General features: G+C 39.3%; 1 protein-coding gene across 3 annotated transcripts in view; it reads left to right on the forward strand.

The window, feature by feature from the left end:
• LOC115423686 (syntaxin-binding protein 4) overlaps positions 1-25,728 on the forward strand; it is a 129,838-nt gene that overhangs the window by 91,569 nt on the left and 12,541 nt on the right. For all 3 annotated transcript variants that reach the window (XM_030140632.1, XM_030140634.1, XM_030140633.1), the window contains exons 9-17: positions 153-259; positions 379-520; positions 2,396-2,468; positions 13,694-13,782; positions 18,518-18,614; positions 22,708-22,835; positions 23,114-23,206; positions 24,119-24,184; positions 24,308-24,505. In XM_030140632.1, coding sequence (XP_029996492.1) covers positions 153-259; positions 379-520; positions 2,396-2,468; positions 13,694-13,782; positions 18,518-18,614; positions 22,708-22,835; positions 23,114-23,206; positions 24,119-24,184; positions 24,308-24,505 — 993 coding nt within the window. The remainder of the gene's footprint in view (positions 1-152; positions 260-378; positions 521-2,395; positions 2,469-13,693; positions 13,783-18,517; positions 18,615-22,707; positions 22,836-23,113; positions 23,207-24,118; positions 24,185-24,307; positions 24,506-25,728) is intronic.

The following is a 25,728-nucleotide window of genomic DNA, read 5'->3' on the forward strand; positions in this document are numbered from 1 at the left end:
ACTGAGAATCATCCTCTCACACGCAGTCAACCCATGAGCATAAATGCTGAAGATTTAGAAATCCTCTTTAGCAGAATGGGTCTCCAAAAGAAAATAGGGTACCTGTCTAGTTGAGAGCTGAGTGTGACTGATGGCTGTGTATCCCTGTACAGGATGGACGTCTGCGGCCCGGGGATCAGCTCATCGCCATTAACAAGGAATCCTTAATAGGTGTGACCCATGAAGAGGCCAAAGGCATGCTGAACAAAGTTAAGTTCAGGTGGGTGATGTTTCAACACACCTCTGCTCAGAAACAACAAATGAAATCTATGAGGAGACCCTGGAGTGGACAGGGCCACAGTGCTTCTGACTTTGTGTTTTCATGGTTTGTGTTTCCAGTCAGGACGGTACAGTGGAGATAGCCTTCATCCCCGGCAAAGGGCTTTTCCCCAGCAGCACATCTCTGCACAACGGGGTCCAGAAGGCAGCGGGCAACAGCTACAACTCTGGACGCTTAAAAGTCCATATCAGATCACCTGAGGTCTGCTTCAGAATCCATCACAGATGCTGTAGTAATAAGTGTAAAGATGTAGCAGGCTTGGTATTTGACAACACGTTTTTGGCTTTGGATGAGACTGTTGAGAGATGATCAAGATTATTCATGCGTAAGATAATGTCTGTAAGAGTAACAAAACAACAGAACACCACTGGATTAAATGAAATTCAAAAAGTGGCTTTAGAAGACATGTAACAAGTCAAGTTAAAACAAGTAGTAAGTGATTTATTTACAAAAAACAATGACAGTAAATAGAATAAAATAGAATAGAATAGAATAGAATAGAATAGAATAGAATAGAATAGAATAGAATAGATCTTTATTGTCACTGTCACAGCAACAATGAAAATCAGTTTAGCAGCTCAGCTCAATTCAGCAGCAAAACAGTGCAAAAGGAACTGTATAGGAAAAATATCACACTGAGTATTAAAGGTGTGGGAGACTTTCATGATCAATTTTTCATCAGATCTGTAAAACCTCAGTCATAGCCTAAGTATCACGAATCTGTAAGTCTTTCTGTGATTACTCACCTGAATCTCTTGCATTATAGGGAATCATTTCGAATTGCCATCCACCATAAACAAACCGTGTGTTTACGAACCAAACCGGAAGGTAACTCAGGCATCTAACATCAGACATGTTAGCTACCTACGAGCCAGCACGTAGCCTTAGATCCTCGGGCAGAGGGCTCCCGGCTGTTCCAAAGTCGAGGCTTAAATCTAAGGGTGACCGGGCCTTTTCCATCAGGGCCCCTCGACTTTGGAACGGCCTGCCCGAGGAAATAAGGCTTGCGGAATCAGTGGCATCTTTTAAGTCACTTCTTAAAACACACTTTTATAGACTTGCTTTTATGTGATGTTTGTCCCTTTTAATTTTTAAATTTTTAATTTTTTAATTTTTTAATTTGAATCTTATCCTGTTTGATTGTTGGTTTATATTCTCATACATGATGTTGCTTTATCTCACGCCTCTACTTCTGCATTGATTTAACAGCATCATGTTACATTACCCCTGCCCTCCTTATTCTGATTCATTTAATCTATTTGAAGTGTCTTGTTTCTGCATTGTTGTACACATCTCTCCTATTATGTTGCTTCTATTTTAGTGTTTTTAGTGTTTTTATTTACATCTTGTATCCTGCTGTTGTGCCCTTTTATTTGTTTGTCAAAGCACTTTGTAAACTTTGTTTTAAAAGGTGCTATATAAATAAAGTTATTATTATTATTATTATTATTATCTTTGGAATTTTGTCGCGACGTGCATTGTGGGAAAGAGAGGTTCGCACCGCTGCCTGACAGCGGCGGCGCAACCATATAGTGTTATATGAATGAAACAAACACGACGCGGAAACGTCTGAAACGCGGAAACGGCTGGAGAAATATGCATAGAGGGAAGGGAGCTCCTGCCGTTTCCGCATCGTGTCTTTAGCAGTTGCTGCTGTCAGGTGGCTATGCAAACCTCCATTTCCTACAATGCACGTCGGACAAAATTCCGAAGATGCCCAAGTTACCTCCCGGCTCTGAATGTAAACACATGTTTTGTTTATGGTGGATGGCACTAAGAAATTGTTCACCGTAATGCAAGAAATTCAGGTGAGTAATCACAGAAAGACTTACAGATTCATGATGCTTAGGCTATGACTGAGGTTTTACAGATTTGATGAAAAATTGGTCACGAAAGTCTCCCGCACCTTTAAGTCCTTCTACAAAGAATGAACTCATCAATCAGTGAATCTGGAGAACTGTCAGTAAATGTGCTAAAAAAAAAACCCTGATATATAGAAGCCAGGCTATGAAATAATATGTAACAGTAAATTCAGATTCCCTGCCTGAATGCCTCCCTTCTGTGTTTTCTGTGCAGATCTGTGCAGAGGAGCCAGCCCCAGTGTCCTCCCCTTCTCCTGACATCTGCCCACCTGATATTCATATTTCAGGTAAAACACATTACTGCGCACATTCTGTCTCTCCACTTAAACCTTCCAGTTGCTATTTAGAATTCCTGTTGAATATTGCACATTTGGCTGTTGATGCTCAGTGACATTGGCGGTACTAAAATTAAAACAGTGAAGTTAACTGTTACTTAACTACATTTGTTTAATAGTACATTGTGTGGTACAGACTTAGAACTGAGTTCAAGGGTCCCAGTATGGAAATGACCTTGTAGAAACCTATTATGAAACATTTATCTAAGCATTACCAATGGATAATTTCATGCTTTTAAAACAGAAATATATTTTCCTGTGGGCCTCCCCCTCTAAAAGAAACACATGTACTCTGTTTTAGATTTAATGTCTTCCAAAAGAGAAAGTAAACACCAGTTAGTGGGAAAGCAAGATACAAATGCTCTCAGGTTGTAGTTTTGTTCCAAACTACTTAATCCTCTGGATGGTTGCAGGGGTGCTGGAGCCTATCCCAGCTACCAACTGGCAAGGTACACCCTGGCTGAGTTACCAGTTCAGTTCATCACAGGGCTGAAATTTATAGACAAACAACCATTCACACTCACTACTGTTGATTTAGATTGATAAGTTAACCTATTAAGGGCCATGAGATGAACTGCAGATGAAAAGCAGTTATTTTTACTAATTCTAGCATATTCACATAGATGTATTTTTTATACAACCATGTTCATAAATGTGCATGGTGCCTATTAAATAAACCAATAAAAAAAAATTGCCTTTGGATGGTGGAATGATGGTGAAGAACCCACACAGAACATGTAAACTGCGCATAGAAAGGCCTACATGTGCCGGCGCTGGGTTGAAAGTGCAAGGTGACGATGTTAATTATGCACCACCATGCCTCCCAGGCTCTACTTTCATAAATGTGAAGATGTGAAATCTTTCTTCAACTGTCAGAACTTTTAAAGGTCATAAACTTTAGTAACGGATACGTGGCATGTTTGTTTGCAAAATAATCATGTATTGCAAGAACCCTGATTCTGATAAGCAACAAAAAGCCACTAAAAACAAAAAAAAAAGATTGAATACTATGTCTCTTCAAATTGTTGGTTACCCTAACAGGAGAATGTACTAGGCCTTTATTTCTCATTCAGTTTGATTTTGATTGATTAAATATTTCCGAGTCAATTGCATCCTCTGGTGCACCAGTGCATATGCGCTCACAAGACACTAAGGAGTCTAATCAAATAAAAATCCTTCAGATGAGTGTTGTGAATGAAGTGAAGTTTTTGAATGAATTGCAAGGAAGTAGAGGTTATTTTGTCTGTGGCCTGTGTTTGTGGAGCGGCCTTTATTTGTTGGTGTTGACCGCACACTTAGTCATTATCAGAGACCCAGCTTTTAATTGACTCATGTTTTTATTTGAGGAACTACTATAAGTACTCAAAGTGACTCAGTTAAGTGTAAAGTAATCTGTTACACCCTGAACACTCTGTATTTACACTTAGTGATAGTTCTTGGATTGACATTGATTCATTTGATCAGTTAACTATATGTTGTAATACTTAAAGCTGGTTTGCTGTCACTGCTAATTTTCTGGTTAATGTCACAGGACATGATTATAGAAAACTACAGTGCATTACATACTTCTGTATATTTTTTTATCATAATTCACTAAATGTGTTATGGATTTTGGACTGTTACGTGATGTACATTTTGTATAAAGACTGTTGTACCCAAGTTTGTACAATATGCACAGTCTGCTTGTTTAATGATTCCACTCATCAGTTCTGCCATGTCATCACATTAAATGTAAACATATAATTTCCCCATTTTGGTTTAGAAGCTCTCTAAACTATGGTTGTATTTCACTGGTTAAGATGACTCAATAGTTGCAGAGCTTCCATTATGACAAAAGGGGGAAATACCTCCAACATGCAGAAACATTTAGCCACAGCATGTAATTAAATTGGACAAATGTAACGTCTTTGATGCGCTGCTTAGTGAAGGTGACGATGAGTCAAAGTGGAGCATACAGTAAGGCATCCTCTGTTGCAGAGCTAACATTCAACTCTATCAGTACTGTTAATGTTAGCACCATTTCACTGTTCATTTCACTGTATCAACATGTTTTCACTATCAGTTAGAAGTAATGTCCATGTCCTATAATTACATTTAGATGACGGTGAGGGCTGCCAGAGCCTGACTAGCTCAGAGGCTGCAGTAGATAGCTCTCACACTCCTTTAGCTACTTCTTTCAGAACCATTTCGGAGTTTTGTTCGAATCCAATGCAAAATGTTTGTGCATATTTGACACACGTTAATGCAAACAAAGCCATTTTTACTGTAGTTTATGTCCTAATGTAATGAGAGTTGATAAGAGAATTCATAGAGAGTTGAATAAGTAAGTGAAATCCATAATGGAACCAAAATCGCTAAATTCTTCTCAATTCCCATCCCTTGCGCTGGCATACTGTGTCATGGTGTCAGCTGCACAGCAGAAGACAGGAAAGCCCTGCAGAGGGTGATGAGGATGGCACAAGTGATTATGGTCGGCTTCCTGCCCCCCCTGGAAGACATTGTCATGTCCCATGGTCTCAGTAGGGAAAGGAGGACTGTGTCTAACAACACATACCCAGGCCAGGGGCTCTTCAGCCTCCTGCTCTCTGGCAGAAGGAACAGGAGCATTAAGACTCAGACAAACTGGCTGAGAACCAGTTTCTATCTGTGGGCGATGGCACTCTTAAACTCCTAAAAGTGACCCATGGATAGTCTGATAGTTTGGCAATTATGGTACTGTGCAATATACAAAAAAGTGTTCACACCCCCCATGGACAGTCTTTAGTGTGCTTTAACATTTTACTACTAATACTACTACTACTACCACTACCACTACTAATACTAATACTACTACTAATAATAATTATACTACTACTAATAATAATTATACTACTAATAATAATATTACTGATACTATTACTGCCACTACAACTATTAATAATAATAATAATAATAATAATAATAATAATAATAATAATAATAATAATTATACTAATACTACTAATACTATTACTGCTACTACTACTAATACTACTACTTCCACTACTACTTATACTACTACTACTACTACTACTACTACTACTACTACTAAAACTACTACTGTTACTGCCACTACTATTAATTCTGCTACTACTACTACTACTTACACTAATATTAATCCTACTACTGCTACTAATATTAATAATTATACTATTAATACTACTACCACAACTACCACTACTACTAATCATCATCATAATCATCAGTATCATCATCATAATAATGCATTTTATTTATAGTGCACTTTTCATTCAAAAACAAATGAAAAAATCATAGACAAAGACACATAAACAAACAGGAACAGTTGCAAAGCAGCTCTTTTAAATGTATCCAGAGTCTGCGGGGCCTTCAGATGTTCAGGGAGGGAGTTCCAGAGGCAGGGGACAGCTGAGCAAAAAGCTTGATCTCCCATAGTCCTGAGCTTTGTTCTGGGGAGATTATGGGATGAAGGTTGTTGGATGATGAGCTCTTTGAGGTAAATGAAACCATTGTCATGGATACATGATGTATTAGTAGAGCAATTTTTTTATTGTATTCAGGAGGAGTTGGAGAGCCAATGAGGGATGAGGGATGGGTGTGATGTGTTTGTGTTTACATACTCTCATCGGGATCCTGGCAGCATTGTTTTGTATATGCTGGAGCTTTTCAACACTCTTGCCAGGGATCCCAACGAAAAGTGCGTTGCAGAAATCCTTGCACGGAGGAGACAAAGGTATGGACGAGCTTTTCTGAATCAAATAAGGCGAGGGTGGGACAGGGGTTGGCAATGTTTCTGAGGAGCAAAAAAGGTGATTTACACAGACGTGTAAAGTGATTGTTGAATATTAGGAGAGGGTTCCGACTCATATCAAAGTTGGTAAATGATGAGAAGGGAATACTCTGTCCATAACTGGTAAATGTGTTTATGAAGGATGATTGGACCTGATATGGGGTGTTGATAAGTATGGCTTCAGTTTTGGAGCTGTGTACTTGGAGGAACTTTTGGCCTTTATCTCCTCCAGGCAAATGGTCAGTTTGGAAAGGGGTCATTTAGGCAGCCATAGCTCAGGAGGAAGAGCCAGTCGTCCAATAACTGAAGGGTTTGTGGTTTGAATCCTGCTCTGTCCTAGTGATGTGCTGTTGTGTCCTTGGGCGAGACACTTCACCCACCTTGCCTCCAGTGTCAGTTGCACTGGTTTATGAATGTGAGTGAATGTTTGGTGGTGGGAGGGGCCGTTTGGTGCAGATTGGCCTGGCTTTCATCAGCCTGATCCAGGGGAGCTGTGGCTCCACATGTAGCTTACCACCACCAGAGTGTGAATGTGAGAGTGAATGAATAATGGAGCACTAATGTAAAGTGCTTTGGGTGCCTTGAAAAGCGCTATAGAAATCTGATCCATTATTATGACTGTGATGAAGATGGCAGGGCAGCAGAAGGGGAGCTGTAGAGCTGGCTGTCATCAGCTGATGATGTGACCAAGGGGAGCCTCTATGAAGCACTGTTTTCTGAGGGGGTATTGCTGGTACTAGGAGCAGGGACATGTGGTCTGACTAGCCCAGGTGTGGTTGCTGGATACTCCTGTAGCCCTTTTTGATTTTGGAATATACCTTGTGCAACATTCTTACTTCACTTTTCTAATGGCACATTTCACATGCTGATGTAATTTAGGGGGTACAGTTTTAACCCTTTCATGCATACTGGTCAGTACAGTGAACAGCTGTTCTCCAGCTGTTCTCTTATATATTGATGGGTTTTGTTGTTTTAGTTCCATATCAGCCGACACAGTGGACACTCATGCATCATCCCATACACTGACATTCATACCATTACTGTAACTTTGCTGTTCTTGATAAACCTGATCCGCAGTAACATGTTTGAATGTAAATCAATTGCTAATTGTTATTAGACTGTAATTAACAGTTTTCTTAAACAAAAAGTTTCCCCATGAAGTGAGTAATAACTAGTATTAGAGTATGTTAAAATATGAGAAAACATCCGATTAGCTGCATGAAAAATGTTTTTATTTCATAGTTTTCACACAGTATATCACTTTCTGATGTTGTGTTTTAAATACATGTTTTTTTGCTTCAAAAATTAAACACATGGTGTCCAGCTGAGTGGACATTTTTGCAACTCCATGAAAAATAGGTTCATTAAAAAAATTCAATCACATTGTTTTTTTCATGCCTAAAGAGGAATAAAAACACAAAGGAAAAACATCTTGACTAAGGTTCTCATAATTCATGCATGAAAGGGTTAATATTGTGCTACCCTCACCTATGGTCATGAGCTTTGGGTCATGACCGAAAGGACAAGATCCCGGATAGAAGCGGTCGAAATGAGTTTCCTCTGCAGGGTGGCTGGGCGCACCCTTACGGATAGGGTGAGGAGCTCGGAGTAGAGCCGCTGCTCCTCCACATTGAGAGGGGCCAGCTGAGGTGGCTCGGGCATCTGTTTCGGATGCCTCCTGGACGCCTCCCTGGGGAGGTGTTCCGGGCATGTCCTGCCAGGAGGAGGCCTCGGGGAAGACCCAGGACACGTTGGAGAGACTATGTTTCTCGGCTGGCCTGGGAACGCCTTGGGGTCCCCCCGGAAGAGCTAGAGGAGGTGTCTGGGGAGAGGGAAGTCTGGGCATCCCTGCTTAGACTGTTACCCCCGCGACCCGGCCCCCGATAAGCGGTGGATAATGGATGGATGAATGGATGGATAACTTTGTATTGTATTTTCTTTTGCTGCTATTTTATTTATTGTATTATATTTAGTATTTTCAAGAGTACCTCTGGAAGTTGTATCATGTGTACAATGACTATTCTATTGTATTCTATTGTATTCTATTCTAATCTGTTCTATTCTATTCTATTCTATTCTAATCTGTTCTACAGCTGGTTGATGTAGCTAAAAATCACAAACATACTATATATGACTGACATACACACCATCCAGAGACATGCACTGTTAGGTTACCTGGTTAATCTAAATTGCCCATAGGTGTGACTGTGAGAGTGATTAGTTGTTCCTCTCTATAAGTCGGCCCTACGATGAACTGGCGACATGTCCGGGGTGAACCCGCCTTCACCCATAGGTAGCTGGGATAGGCTCCAGCACCTCCGCGACCCTCTTGAGGATAAAGCGGTTCAGAAGATGGATGGATGGACTGACACACACACACACACACACCTACACACACACACACACACACACACACACACACACACACACACACACACACACACAGAGTATGGGTGGGCCGTGGCAAAGTCCAAGCCAGCCTACAGTCTGTCCCAATCCTATTGGCCAGGATTACCCCAGACAAGGTTATTTCCTCGGTAATGTGACCACACAGCTCCCTTCAAGGCTCTTATTGGTTAAGCCAGTTGCTGACTGTGACAGATGTCCTCAGTTTGTGTAGAGGTGAGAAAATAACACTGGCTGGGAATTAGTTTGCACAAAATACTGACGCAGACTCATAACAATAATACAACATTTATAATCAGTACGTAGAGATGAGCTGTGTTGATTTACTGAAGTTAGAATGAAGTTAATTCCGCTTGTCGGTCCTGCTGCTGATTTCAGTCTCCAGTCTTTCCTGGGAACACTGGCCACTGTTTGTGTGGATTTACACATATGTCTCCTTGAGTCACACGACCTCCCTGTTATGTGATGTCTGATCTGTCCTAAAGTACAGCAGGCGACACGTCATCAAAGGTGTTAATCTCGTAAAAGAGATAAACTTGCCTGTGTTTTCTGTGAGCTCATTTGTCTGCAACAACAGTCATCGTGTGTGATGTGGAAAAACAACAATACTGTGGTGTAGGGAAAAGGTAGTAGTGATTAAATAACAGATATCAATCTTGACCCTCCCCCAAAATTCTGAAAATATATTGCGCATGTATGAAATTAACCATAAAACACCTGAAACCAGTGAAAAAAAATGAACACCTAATGGAATGTAACATCTGACTAATTTAGCAAAATCAAAGAAAGTAATTCATATCTTTTGAGATATTATTTTCCTGTAAAATGTCCTATTGCCAATAATTAATAGACCAAATCATTTTAACAAAATCTGTCTCTGTGTATAAAATCTTGACTTTTGACCTTTATATGGTCAGACTTTTTTTGGCCCCAGATCTTGATCCTGTACATGTACATGGTGAATCAGAGTGTTTGTTTTTTAATTGATTTATAGTTTTTCTTTTTGTTTTAAATGTTGCCCTGTTTAAAAAACACAAAACAAAACCTCACACTGACCTTTGATGTACAACTCTCAAAATGCATTTACATCTTAAGTCACTGAATACATTTACATGCACACTAATATTCCACAAAGAATTTTGCAATTGTCATGAAAACATGATATTCTGCATGGTTATTCAGAATTAGGTCTTTCTCTTAATGGGACATTTTCCAAATCAGACATGTATTATTCCAGTTTGATGAGAGTTCTTTGGATGTGCATGCAGTACATTTGGAATGATTTGCATTTTTACAACAGGTTGTGACACATGGTGCCTATTTATGGACACCTGTGAGTGGCCGTGGCTCAGGAGGTAGAGTAGGTCATCCAATAACCTGAAGACTGGCTGTTTGAATCCTGCTCCATCCCAGTCATGTGCTGTTGTATCCTTAGGCAAGACACTTCACTAACCTTTCCTCCAGTGTCACTCAGACTGGTGTAGAAATGTGAATGAATGTTTGGTGGTGGCTGGAGAGGCTGTTGGCGTGGATTGGCAGTCACGTTTCTGTCTGTGGCTGCAGATGTAGTGTACCACCTGCGTAACTGAATGAACGATGAGTCAATGTAAAGCAGTTAGAGTGCCTAGAAAAAGCATTATTGGAATCCAATCCATTATTATTATTTATACATTTTTATTCTCTAGGATGCACCAAAGAAATGTTCACATTTCTGGTCAGAAGAAGAAACACACCTGCTATTCAACAGTATTTATTCATTTTCTGAATGACTTAATTATCTGGAGGATCGTCAGGAGCTAAGCAGGGATGTCAAACTCAGTTTAGTTCAGGGGCCACATACAGCCCAACATGATCTCAAACCTGTACAATTATAGCATTATAGCCTATAAATACTTGCAACTTCAAATGTTTCTTTTTGTTGTAGTGCAAAAAAAAAAAAAATAAATGAAATTGTTTACATTTACAAACTAACTTCAACAAAATGTTAATAGCTTGAAAAAAGTGCTATTTTAATAATACTTTATAATGCTTCCACTTCTCATTCATATATGTGCATTACATACCAGATTTCCAGAGGCATAAAACATTTAGCAACAGGCATAATATTGTTACAGTTTTGGAATTTGTAGCTAAAATGAGTTTGATGCCCTTGACTTAATGTCATCAGTGTAATTTTTGAACTTTACAAATTCATCCTGGGGGCCAGACTGGAACCTTCAGGGAGCCGGTTTTGGCCCGCAGGTCATGTGTTTGACACCCTTGTGCTAGAGACTATCCCACCTACCATTGGGTGAAGGTGGGGTACATTCTGTATATGTTGCAGGACTTACACAGACGAATGACCGTACACTCTCACACTCACACCTATGTGTGATTTAGATTGAACAGTTAACCTATTAAGGTGTCATGGGTAAAGTAGTGAGGACCCAAATGCAACACGGTCACAAGTAAAAGAAAAAGTCTTCATTAGTCCTTTCACAGATAATTGTTGAGTTGTGGAAGAGCTCAGGTGAGTGGGTATGAAGGCAGGATTTGAACCCGGGTCTCCCACATAGCAGGCAAGAATAAAACTGTTAAGGCAGAAGGGCAGGCTGGATTGAGGTGTCAGTCGAGCAGGCTTTGGGGGCAGGTAGAAGCGACGTCTAGGACAGGCAGTGGGTCACAGAAACAGAACGATAAAGGAAGCAGGTAACACTCTCACCAAGGGAACGCCAATGTAACAGGAGACTGGGATGTCGACAGGCAAAGCAGAGGGTGAGAAACACCACACAGTCACAATGAGATGAGAACCAGGGAACAAACGGGTAGAAGACTGTTAGGTTTACCAGGGCAAAGACAAGGAGGCATGGTCAGAAACGGGCAGGAACGAAACCCGGAAACCATGCAGACGAACAATCAGGGGCACTGCTACCAAATGTGGGCTCCATGAAAGCTAAACATTGTGGGCCCTTTCATAAAATTCAGCATCTTGCCAATGTTTGGGGGGGGGGGGTCGCGGTCCATACATAACGTCACTTTATTTATTTTTTTTAGCTAGTGTCAATATTAGCAGGGGTGCCGCAACCAATTGTGGGCCCCATGAAAGGTAAACGTTGTGGACCCTTCATAAAATTCAGTCTGATGTCGATCTGTTGGACCGGGGGGGGGGGGGGGGGGGGTCTATTACTAACACCACTTACACTGGCGTTAAACAAAACTGAAACTTAACATGCTTTCAACGTCAGATTCCTGACTTCTATGCCTCTGTTATACAGCGGATCTTACATGAAATTTTCACAACTTCTGTATCCTCCTGTATCCTCTGGACCCCCTCCTCTGCTCTATGGGCTCCCACAGATGCTGGGCCCCATGAATTCATCATGTTTACCCCCCGTTATCGGTACCACAGTGAACAATGCTGGAGAGTCACACATGTTGCGATGACAATCTAGCAACGAGTGAGTGAACTGGAGCTGCTGATTCACTGGCTGGTTAATGAGACACAGGTGGAACTGATTGTGGGTCATAAAATGTGGTAAGGTGAGGGAGGAGTCAGCAGTGGAGCAGACTGTGACATAAGGGGCATGATTTTGGAGAGTGGCCAGAGATAAAGGAAAAACCACACAAACACAAAGAGAACATACAAACTCCACACAGAATAAACATTATAACAGAGGAGATCAACAGGTTCAGAGATATGAGAAGATGTTTGATGGTGCAAAAGAGGAAGGTCGAACTCACACTGTGGAATGTCTGCCACCGGTGGAAAACTTTGAAAAAGCATCATTTTTTATGGGGTATGCATGGCTAAATGTAGACAGGAATATTCGACTGACATTCATTTTCATTTAACACATAAACAGCTTATTCAGACTATTGTCTTTTTCAGAATTATGACAAAACTGGAATATTAGGGTGCATATAAACGGTCACTGGCACCAGGAACTTGTACAACAATCAGGACAGTTTGTCTAAAACTGTGGATGCTAGGCTGTTAACAGACAGATAGTAGCCATTAAATGTATTTGTAATATTTTTTTATGTATTATTATTAAATATACATCTTATTAGGTCAGTTTGAATCGTTCCAGTGTAGGATTCATACTGCAGACCTAGAAGAAGCAGAGGGGATTTGGGGAAGTGATTCAGACTGAAATTGAGTATAATTTTAAGGATTATAACTTTTAAGTCAAGTGATGTTGGTGCTTCTGCTACAGTTTAAAGTAAGACGACTTCTTCAACTTGTGCTACTTAAGAGTCCCACACAGGGTTTCTGTCTTGAATCTGTTAAAGTTAGTATGATCAACCTACTAACCCCTACTAATTGTCCTGTTTTTAGGGTTTTCCAAGGCTTTTTATACTGGAATGGAGACAAATTGTGTGATGTGAACTGGTACAGATGTAAAGCGGGATTTAATACACATCTGTTGTCACAACAGCAGGTTTATCAATCACTACCACTAGTCAGGAGTGTGTATGTGTGTGTTGGGGGAGTAAATCCTTTGAGTGGCACGAGGAGGAGGGTACTCACTGGAATCGGCTCATATCCCTAGCAACAGAGGGTGCACACACACACACACACACACACACACCCACACACCCACACCCACAGAGGTTTGTGTTGGTGAGATGAGCTGACACAGATCTGGGACATAAAAACTCATCAAATTAATATTAGGCCCTGGCTGCGTGCCCTCCCCTCTGTCAGTTTCCCTCATCTATATAATCACCTACCTTTCCTCCACTCCTCTCTTTTTAATCATCTCCTTTTCATCCACTGACACACACATACACACAAACAAACACACGTACAATATCACCACAAATAAAAACTTTTACCAAATCCACAGGGGATGTTGTCTGTTCTCAGATTACACCTTATCCAATGATAAGCCCCCTCCTGTTGTTTCAGAGGTGTTGGCATATGCAACAACCCACTCTATCTTCACATAATGTCACATCAGAGTTTCTGTTTTTACATCCCTCTCCTCTCTTGTCTCTACAGGTTCAACCAGCCAGAGGTCGCCAACAGGGACCAAACCTAAGATAACCCTGGACCCCTACATACGCCTCAAATCAGACAAGTTAGACTTGGTGAGTGCTGCCCTCCAATCAGATGACCAGGAGGTATTTACTCTGCTCGTACGGTTCCACTGAGTGGGCAGGATTGGACTGGTTTCACAGTGAGACAGTAAAGTCAGGTGTGATTCTGGGCATGAAAGGAGACACAGCATGGTGATATATTTTCTGATCATTGGAGTACACTGGTCATACACTGCACAGTGAGAGAGGTTCACAGATAAAGATCAGACAGATAATAGAAAATTAGTTTGATCATCTCATAGAGTGACTGTTGTATGATCTAGATTTGCTTAACCCATAAAGACCCAATGCTGCTTTTGTGGCAGTTCCACAATATTTTGTTTTTTTCTGAAGTGACTTATCACCATTCATTATTTTTTCAGTGATAATCAGGTTTTTTCTTATATTTAAGTCACTGATCATGTAGATGTTTGTAAAAGCTGAGATTAAAGTTGATGGTTATTATAACAGAAACAGAGAAAACGGAAGAAAAAGTGATTTTTTTTCAGTCAAATATATCATTACCTGAACATAAAACTAGTGTGTCCATCCACTGTCGTTGAAAATCAGGTATTTTCCAATATTTAATTCACTGATCATGTAGATGTTCATAATAGCTCAGATTAAAGTTGAGGGTTATTATATCAGAAACAGAGAAAACTGAAGAAAAAGTGACTTTTTAAGCAAAAATGTCAATAACCGCATGTAAAAATAAGCATTTCCATCCACTGTCATTGATCCAACTCCATAGGTTTTACTGGTGAATCAATGTTGTAGAAGATGACACTGTTTCCATGTTCACCACAGAGCTTCTGAACGTCCAAATGGGTCATATCTGATGACCATGAAAAGACCACAAACTGCATTTTACACCAATTATTTCAACATATTGACAGAATTAGTGGATCAGAAGTTAATACTAGGCCTGTAACGGTACACAAAATTTTCAGTTCGGTACATTTTCGGTTTTGAAAGCTACGTTTCGGGTTTTTTCGGTTTGATACGGGAAGAAAGAAAACCCCTCAAAATGTCTTTAATACATTTATGAATTTTTGAACATTTTTCCCCCAATTTTTGGAGATAATAGAATATAGAAAAACAGGAATAATATAATTCTGCTGCTATAAATCAAATAGAAAATAAAATAAATAAAATATTACTAAATGTATTTTAAACATTAATATTGCACTTTTTCCTGAAAGGTAGTTTTGAACAAACAAGAAAAATCTAATCACAGTTCTGTCAGTACACATTCTGCATTAAACTAACAACAAAAAATTCCACATTAAGTGCAACATTAACAAGAGGGCAAACTGGTATTCTCTTTTAACAAACTGAAGAGAAACACTGACTACAAAATTAACCAAATTATTTATTTTAGGACAGCTAACAAACTGTTTAGGCCATTTTTTCTATTTGTGATTGTATGTGTGTGTGTGCAGGGTGCGATTTGTCAAAAACCGGGGGGGGGGGGGGGGGGTTCTGTCGGAGCCAGGGGGGTGTCCATAACTAACATAAGTAATGCTGGCGTGAAACGAAAGTGAAACTTTACATACTTTCAATGTTCAAACGGAACTGTAATGATGGTGGAGGGTCTTCAATCTCTCCCTTCCAGGTTCACATCATATTTGTTGGGGTTTTTTTACCTTATATCAGCTGCTATTTCATATTTCGGGTCAATGTGCGCTCTTTCAATATGTCTGTGTGAAACTTGCGTGGATTTAAAGTTCCACATTGAACTACGTCTTTCCTTCCTTTGTCTTTTTCTCAACATACTGTACCATTTCGGTACAGCTGTGTACCAAACCGAACAGGTGTGTACCCAAACGGTTTGGTTCGGTATGTGTACCGTTACAGGCCTAGTTATTACACATTTTAGATCAGTAGATGCTTTTGGTCCCCAGTGGCCGTTTGGGTCTTTATGTGTTAACAACCAATAGGAATTGAGAATGAAATGACAAATTGATGATGTTTAATCCCTTATTCATGGCCTGAGATTCAGTGGCTGTGATTACTGTACAGCCTGCATATATGCTGAGTAAAATCCTTTTTTTTTATGCCAGTGCCACAGCTGGAGGCGGCTGGTGAAGAAGTCATGAGGCAGATTTACAATCGTCAACCATGTCATTGTGATTAACCCGCTTGCAACTTTTTTTTTCAGTTGTAGCTCTTTTTCTCCCCCTAGCTGCCTCTTCATCTAGTTATTGATCTCCTGCAGTTTTACTCGGCTTCATTTGTACATTTCTTTTTCCCGCATATCAGCACTTTGCCTCAGAGCAGCCCATCTCTCTGTTCTGCTCTCATGTGCTGTCTCTCTATATCCACTTTGGTTATTCAGCTCAGATTTTCATTTTGTCTGCATTCTGCTTCTCCCTAATCTACCAATTCATTAATGGGATTAGAGAGAGTGTTTAAATATTGAAGACAGACTATTCTCTCCTGATCTTTCTCTCCTTTGCAAATGTAAGAGAAAAGGGTGTGGATTATGGATATTTCTGTAGCTTCGAGAGATGCTGTATTACATAATGAGGTGTCACAAAAGGACAAGAGAAATTGCTGAAATAGGTAGGCAACAAGTTAAGTGCAATAGGACGCTTTAAAAGATTTTATCATTTTACATTCCGCAGCAGCTGATTATTATTGTTATTGTTGTTATGATGAAAACTTATAACAATCAAAATATTTAAGATTATTACCAAAAAAAAAAAAGTCACATGGCTGCACTCTACATCCTGATCAAGTTCATACATGAAGATCATTGTTAACAACTCAAGTAAGATATACATGGAACAATATGGATGCTCATTAAAAGCAGTGACATTAAAATGTACTTTTATATTCAAGCTGCAACATGTTCACAAAGGAATTTGATCTGGGGCAATTTAGGGCTAATAATGACGTGAAATACTGGAAGAATGTGATTTGAAACAGTTAATGTGAAAAGATCTGCACAAATGATTCGTTTCTGTGTATGTTATATGCTGAAATGACAAATAAATTTGAATCTGAATCTGAAATCTGACATCGTTCTATGTTTAGTGACAATATTCCTCAAAGAAGGATGGGAAGGGATTTGGATATTTGATGCTCTACAGTGCAGAACAAAATTAAGATTCAAGGAATTTTAGCTTTATCATGACCAAACAATTTGGCAGCGACACTATTTATTATTACAAGCTTTGCTGCTTCAGTTTTTTATGTTTTCTACAGTCACAGAAAAAATTATTAGACCATCAAAAGTAATCAGAAACAACGGTTATGCAATCAAGTACTAACTCTTGTGTGTATCATGTGACTAAAACAGACAGAAAAGAAAACATGGAATGCCTAAAAGCACTGTTTTTGGCAGTATAATACCATAACTACTGATGGAAGAACTGAAGTGATTTTGGTTATTATCAAGAAAACAATGGAAAATTGATAGATATCAGCTCTGAAATTAAACTACTATGAGCTATTTTTGTTGTTATCATTATATTTGTCCAAACAAATGTACCTTTAGTTGTGCCAGGCATTAACCCTTTCATGCATAGTGGTCACTACAGTGGACAGCTATTCAAATCTGTTCTCTTGTATATTCATGAATTCTGTTATTTTAGTTTCATATCAGTTAACACATTGGGTGCTCCTGCATCATCCAATACATTGCAATTCATACCATTACTGTAACTTTGCTGTTCTTGATAAACCTTATCTGTAGTAACATGTTTGAGTGTAAAGCACTTGCTTGTTATTGTTACTAGACTGTAATTAACAACAAAAAGTTCTTTTTTTCATATTATCTCCAGGAGGTGGGTAATGACTAGTATTAGAGTATGTTAAAATGTGAGAAAACATCAGATTTGCAACATAAAAAATGTTTTTATTTGATAGTTTTCACACAGTATATCGGTAAATGCATGTTTCTTTGCTTCAAAAATTAAACGCGTGGTGTCCAGCTGAGTGGATATTTTTGCAACTCCATGAAAAATAGGTTCAAGGTCTAGGTATTCATAGGTAAAAAAAAAATTTCAATCGCATTGGTGTTTTTTAATGCCTGAAGAGGAATAAAAACAGGGGAAAAAAATCTTGATTAAGGTTCTCATAATTCATTCATTAAAGGGTTAAAATGAATAAGAAATTGAAGAAAACAAGGGTGGTCTAATAATTTTTTCCGCGACTGTATATGTTTCAAATGCACACTGAGGAACAATTACAAGCATTTTATCAGTTTCAAAGACTTCTCAAGCTTAAACTGTATGTGAAGAATGAATGTATATTTACAAATGAAATGAAGTCAACCAGGAAATACTGTCAATGAAATGCAAGTCAAAGCACATTTTAATATCACTCCCTTGTTTATTAATTTACATTTTTCATACTACCCCAACTCTTTGTTGTCAGGGTTGTATTTTAAAGAACCCGACAGTGACATTGAGTAGTTGTGGAGTCATGTTACCAGTGTATCAGGTGCCTGCAGCTAAAATCAGTGTAGTGGAACAAGGTGGTTTGAATTGTTGCAGCGTTCACTTTCTGTTCTGAACCAACTGCTTCAAATGTGCTGATTCAGATTTATGCTGATTCCGGAGGCTGTTGTCTGTGTTGTTGCTGAGTCATATTGTATTCTACAGAGGTGTAATTCTGTATTCCCTATTTATAACACTGAGGGGAGAAACACTAAACAATTTTAGTGTGAAACAGATTCTGGTTATAACATATACACACATTACATGATCTGTGTGTCCCTCTCTGCTTTCATGTCCATCAGGCGCTATCCTTCCTTGGGCTAGATGTCACAGAAGAGATGAAGAAGAAGTTGAGGCAGAGTCTGACCACAGACCCACAAGGCACCGTGGCCTATGGAGGTAAAGCACATGTAGACTCACATGCAGACACATCTATTTGTGTCAACGTCTAGGTGAAAGATGTGTCCTGAAACGTAGTCAAACCACAGGCTCAGTGTGATGGCTGCATGTCGCTTAGCAGTTGTGTCACCAGTGCATGGTGTCACATTGGATCACCGTGAGCAAGATGCATATCCATGCGTACCCACATGAAATGCAGTATTTCTGACTCAGAATCTTCCATACTTATAACCCCTATACTGTGAATTTAGAAATCATGCAGACAATTAAAAATGCAGTGTACGCAGAGATGTTACTGTATTTAAAGGAGTGATATTTTGCTTTTTGAAATGGAATTATGCATTTTCAAACATTTCCCTGTGGTCTACATAAACTATAAATCAGGGGTCTCAAACTCATTTTCTTTCAGGGGCCACATTCAGCTCGATTTGATCTCAAATGGGTCGCACCAGTAAAATAATGACATAATAACCTATAAATAATGACAACTCCAAATTTTTGTCTTTCTTTTAGTGCAAAGAAACCTTATTACATTATGAAAATACTTACTTTTATAAACTATCCAAACAAAAAAGGTGTGAATAACCTGAAAAAAATTACATTTCTTAAGAAAAATAAGTACAATTTTAACAATAATATGTCTCAACTTATCATTTATACATGTGTATTATGGATCGGATCTACAAAGACACTAAACACTTAATAACAGGAAGAAAATTGTTAAAATTTTGCTGAATTTTCTTTAGACATTTCAAGTTGTTCATATTTGTCCAGGTTATTCACATTTTGTTGTTCCAGGATAGTTTGTAAATGTAAATATTTTCATAATTTAATGTTATTTTTTGCACTAAAACAAAGACAAAAATTGGAAGTTGTCATTATTTATAGGCATAATGTAATATTTTTTTCAAATCAAACCAAGAAGAAAATATGGAGTCATTATTTTGTGTAGGTTTTTATGCTGTTATTATCTGACTGTAGATCATATTGGTCTGAATGTGGAACCTGAACTAAAATGAGTTCCACAGCCTTGACTGAGGAATTTCTGCACTTTGCAAATTCATCCCACAGGCCACATTGGAACTTTTGGTGGCTGTATTTGGCCCCAGGGCCGCATGTTTGAGACCCCTGCTGTAAATGGTCTGCTTGGGTCTGAATTCTTCATTAATTCAACTCCACAGGTCCATCTTCAACCCTATTTCTGAGTAATGACACCAGAAAGGTCATTTTGAGCGCTGGCCCTTTAAATCCAAATGAGCAACTTCATGCCCCACCCCCTCCAGGTTACTGACCGTGCTTTCTGTCCCGTTCAGCCACTTGTGTTTGTTAATACAACCAACAACTGAACATTTTAGGTAATCGGCTCGAAGTCTGGACATATTTTCAGTATGGACTACAACCATTGCTACAGAAAAACAATTATGGAGTACTTGGAGAAATGTTCATTGGAAGTCTTGACCTTATATGTGAAAATGTTGTAACATAACTAGTTATAAAATGTAACAAAGCCAACCCAAGAGAAGAAATGAAGAGTATAGTCTATTGGAAATAAATTAATACGATTTCATGGAACAAATGTTAGAATTTAGGTTGTAAATGTGGGTCAGTGTTTCTGATGATGCTTACGCCAGCAGAGAAGGTCTCGCTGGCCCTGATGGACCATCACTGACCTGAATAGATGGAACAACACATAAAAAAATAATTCCCTGGCACATTGGTGTGTATTAGACATGATATAACATAACAAGGTGAAAGTTATATAAAGTATGCTGCAAGAATAAAGAGTCAAAAATTATGTAAAAGATTCTACAAATTGAAAACAATACAAGACAAAAACAATGACTTAACAAGATGAAAATGGGGTAAAAGATGCAGTGAGAAAAAAGAATGCACTTAAGATGCATCAAGACCAAAACACTGAAGGACATTTGTACTAGCCACACTTACAAAGGCCTGTTTTGACTTTTATACTCTGACAGTCTGTACTGTCTCCCTTTTACTGCTGTACATAAGTTGAACCAGTACTTCTGCTCTTATACCTCAGTCTGTTTTTACACAAGTCCACATACTTCTAACTGGAGTAAAGAATGCATGGACTTTTGCCACCTCTGGCTGTAGGTTGCTGTGGCAACATGTCACAGACAGAGAAGTGAAATGTTATGGACACCTCAGGCAGAAGATAAACTTTAAGCATGACTTTTATCTGTAACCTCCTCCTCTCTTAACACTAATGATCACACATGAAACAGGATGCTCAGGGGAGAGCAGTGCTCCATATTTGGGTGTATGTAGTCAAACACTGAGCCATTCAATTAAAACTCTGTATCTTTAAGGACAAATACAACATAATATTACCTCTCTACACACATGACTTGAAAAAGACAAAACACATAGTCAATGAAAACCTTTTATAAACATGCCTAATTATGGAGGAGACATTGGTGTCCATATTACATTTCTTAATCAATCAATCAATCAAATTTTGTTTATATGGTGCCAAATCATAACAAAAGTTATCTCATGACACTTCACATATAGAGCTGGTCAAAAACAGACTCTTAAGCAAGTTGAGGAATCACCCCTCAAACTGCTGTCAATCCATAACTGTCTCTCAAAAATCTCAAAAATTCTTGCAGGTGAGACTTGTGTAGAGTCTTCTGAACATATGTGTAATGTATAATATGTGGGGAAAAAAGTCCGAACTGAGGAAGCAGTGATTGTGGGAACACTGAGTTTTATCATACATGTTAATGACCAATGTAACATGGGAGTGAATGACAAGGAAATCCGCACTCTGTGTGCTTAGAGGCCTGTAGATCGAAAACGAAACGTTTTAAGATTAACATGTGAATTAGTCTGTGAAAGACAAGAGTTTTTCCAAAAAACTGATTAATAAATTGTTGCTGAATTCCCAGAAATGTGAGAAATATTAAGAGCTGTTCTTAGAGTTTCTAAAAAATGTAAATATGCCTCTTCACTCTAGGTGTTGGAGTGTAGAGGGTTCCAGCCAATCAGCCGTCAGCATTCTGTTCACATTCTGTGGATGTGGTTTGGTTGATCTGAACCGGTGAACTGAATTGCCCTTCAGGGATTAATAAAGTATTCTGAATCTGAATCTGATCTCAGTGTGTGTGAAAACCATACATGATATCAGTACCAACCGTCACACACATATTTTTTGTGCTGAGCTGCACAATTTTCATATAGGCGGTGTGATTTTAGGTTCAGTGGTGTGGGAATGGTGGCAATTTGAAAATGGCCCATTCATTTCAAACAGACACATTTGCCAGTTCTTTTTTTTTTAAATTTTTACTTTGTAGATCAGGCTGCACATTTTTGCAATAATATGTTTGGATCTCTTTCCAAAACTCTGGAGCACTTTTTTTTTTTTCAAAGTTTCTGATAATAATAAGTATGACAAACAATAGTACCATGCTTTGCATTGGATGCAAGCACATGGTAATAATACACAAAACACACAACACTGGCAATAGCACTCTTTACCCTTGACTCAACCACTGACGTCGTGAATGTCCTATAGTGGTCTGTCACTATGAATAATAGAGACAGATCAGAATCACTTAATATTTTTTTAAGTGATGGATATATTGTTCAGTGAGCCAGTCATTATTGTGAAATTCTCCTATCAAAGACCGGAATACTGTATGAGACATTGTTCATTGAATAACTGATTCTAAGGGATGAGGTCGAAGGGTGGGGATAAGGGTGGGGATGAGAAGGGTTGAAGACTACGGAATGAATGGAGGATGGTTGACATTCAGGAGCCTGGAGACAGATTCAGGATGGGGGTACATCTATAGAAGTTTTGTGCTCCTTATCATCACTGTTCCTGTAATGAGAAAGAGGAGCAGAAAATTGAAGAAGGAGGTGTGGCAGTTTGAGAACTGAGACAAACAGAAGACAGAGGGGTTAGATACACCTATGTAAGGAGGTACAGGAAATAAGATTCTGTGAGGTGTTGTCTAATTGAAGGGCACATCTTGATTCCACATGTTACCATGTGGTTTCTCCTCATCATCAGCAGTAAAACTCTTCCTATCTTATTATCTGTGTACCTGTGTGTCCACTCCAGACTTCGTGGAGGCCACCCGAACTATCTTCCAGGAGAACCTGGAGGAGCTGGGTATGGGGTCAGGTCCCTTCATGTTCTCCTACCATGAGGCAGCCAGTCTGATGGACACGTCAGCCTTCCACTCCCCTGTAAGTGCTCTACACACTCACTCACATGTGACCTTGTTTGGTGTCATAAATGTAAATGTACTAGATGTCAGGTGACGAGGTGTCATTGTGAAGTTTTGAGTGTGCATGGCAGTCACCACTGATTCATATAATGAAGCATTTGGTGGAAGAATTCTAATAAAAAACGCATTAATGAGTGACATAAATACATGAACACAAAGTCATCTGTGTACGATCATGTGTGTGTGTGTGTGTGTGTGTGTGTGTGTGTGTGTGTGTGTGTGTGTGTGTGTGTGTAGACATATGAATCTGAATGCAGCTACAGCAGTGAAGACATGGAACAATTTCAGACAGAGGTGAAGCAACTGCAGACCCAGATGAAGCAGCTCAAGGTACAAACATATCACATCCATGTGTTTAGAGGACATTATACTCCATGGAGACTCCATGGAGAAAAATGATTGACATAAAACTTTACTCTGCCCTCTTCTGAGTCTAACTGCACAATTTTGGAAAGTGCTGCAAGTCAGAAACAGGTGAAGAGGCGAATACTCCTGGTTTGTATGTGAGACATACATGACAGAGAGTCAAAAGACACTTAGGAAGAACCATATTAGGCACCGAAAGGCTTAGTTTTTTTTGGCTTTTTTGTATCACTTCAAGTGTTGGCTTTATTTATAATATTTTCACTGTTTTATGTTGCCATCAGTGTGTTTCCACAGAGAACTGAAGCTCTGAAGTCTTTTTAACTCAAAGCAGACTTACTGCATTAATGTATGACTTGTGTGTTTGAACACATTAATTTAGATGCATAGGTAGTGGATAAGCATTTAAGAAGTTCCTTTTTTTTTTCAACACACAGCTTCAGGTCCTTGATGGAAAATGAATAGGGTTTGGCAGACCAGACACCAATGTAGAGCTTCTATACAATTGTCATGATACAGAGCAATCTGAAACATTTGACTCTGCATTAACATCAGATGGTTTTCAAATGTTTTCATCTATTAAATGCAGATCTTTTATATCTAAGCTGAATTTTATATGTATTAGGACCAGTAATGATGTGTTTCATACCAGTTAAGTCACATAATTCAGTTTACACCTCAGAAGACATGTTAGTGTTAAAACAGTATGTGTAGTGTATAGAGTTACTGTAGGATTTATGCCCCAGTCCTTGATTCCTTGTGACAATGACATAAGCTGCAGCTAGAAGAGGACCAAATAGAGCCCTTCCTCTGTTTTGCAGTTTGGTTCAGCACAGACTCAGTCATGTAGAAGGCCTCATGTGCTCCCTGTTTTGGTAGGTGATGCTGAAGGACATGGAACACAGCAAGAAAAACCTTGAGGAGGAGCTGCAGAAGACCTCAGAGGTGAGAGGAGCTGAGACACAGAATCCCACATGGAAACCTGACCCTGCAAACACAGTTACAGGCTTCTTCATGTATGACACTGTGTGCTCTTTTCACTATGGCACAACCTCCTGTCCTTCACAGAAAGCCTGCCTGACTGTTGAGGAGAACACCCGTTTGAAGAGTCGTCTGCAGGCAGCTGAGGCCGAGGTGGGCCAGCGGCAGGCCAGCAGCGCTGAGCAGGACTATGAGGAGGTCATCCAGCTGCTGGAGGCTGAGATCAGAGACCTGAAGAACCAGCTTACCAGCAAAAGACAGGCACGGGGAGTGGAAGCCACCAAGGTGAGGACATCTGAGGATGCTGCATTCCCATGTGTGCATATGCACTACATGCTGTCATCACACATAATATATCTGTATATGTGACTACTGTAGATGTGCTGAAGCCATAGTTTCTGTTCTGGCCATTGGTATTTTTGGTTTTTGGACTTAGAAGTGATGATACCATCATAGTAGAACTGAGAAAGAGTGAGGGGTGATGGGATGGCAAACTACTGCTAAATTAATGACAGCCAAATAAGTTTAGAGTCTTGTTAGTGTGATGTATTACAACTGTCTATAGAAAATATAGATTATTTAACAAACAGACGCTCTGAAAGTCCAACTCAACAAAGAAGTCACATCGTTCAAAGCCTGACAAGCAAAGTCTTCTATTGGCCCTAAAATCTTATGGAGCCAGATGGAGTTTAAAGGTGGACCAGAACACTAATTAGAGGATCCAAATAAAATGAATGAGATTCCTAGAAAAAAAACAATGACGATTGATATTAAGATACTTCCACAAAGGTTAATTTTGGGTGTGCAATTCAATCAATCAAATCAATCAATCTAATTTTATTTATATAGCGCCAAATCTTAACAAAAGTTGTCATGACACTTTACATATAGAGGTGGTCGAAACCAGACTCTAAATTGAACTAGCAGCACAGATGTATGAAGCATTCTGACATGACACAGTATGTGACATCAGATCTGCTGTTTCAAAGTGGCTGATGCAGCAGAGTGCTCGCAGTACACCGTGCATTGTGTGCTCTGACACCTGCATCAGCATGTTTCACTTGCTCTGGATCAGATAACGGCACCAAACTGATGCACCTCTGCCTTCCTCACTCTGACACCATGAGACCAATCTGGCAGATCTTTTGCCAAAAACAGCACATTTCTGGTTCATTCCATGACAGTTCAGCCATAGATCTGTTGCCACTTCATGTCATGAATTTACTTTTTGAAAGTCGTGTCCCACCTGCAAATCCTTTTCAGTTCTGTATTTTTAAATTTTGCCCTCATTGATACATTTCTTCATTAACCAAGGGCACAAAGCAATTCTTAATTTTGGCTTTTTATAGTGATAGGCAGCCAGTGTTGATGTACATTACCAACACCTTCTACGTCTGCAAGTTGACCAAAGTTAATGTGTCCTTGTCTAAAAAACCCACAACAAAGAATAACACTGACTCTAATGAGGGACTGGGTGTTTTTTTTGCTTGCTGTAGAGCACAGGTGTC

The sequence above is a fragment of the Sphaeramia orbicularis genome, chromosome 8, assembly GCF_902148855.1.
Source record: "Sphaeramia orbicularis chromosome 8, fSphaOr1.1, whole genome shotgun sequence".
Lineage (NCBI taxonomy): Eukaryota > Metazoa > Chordata > Actinopteri > Kurtiformes > Apogonidae > Sphaeramia > Sphaeramia orbicularis.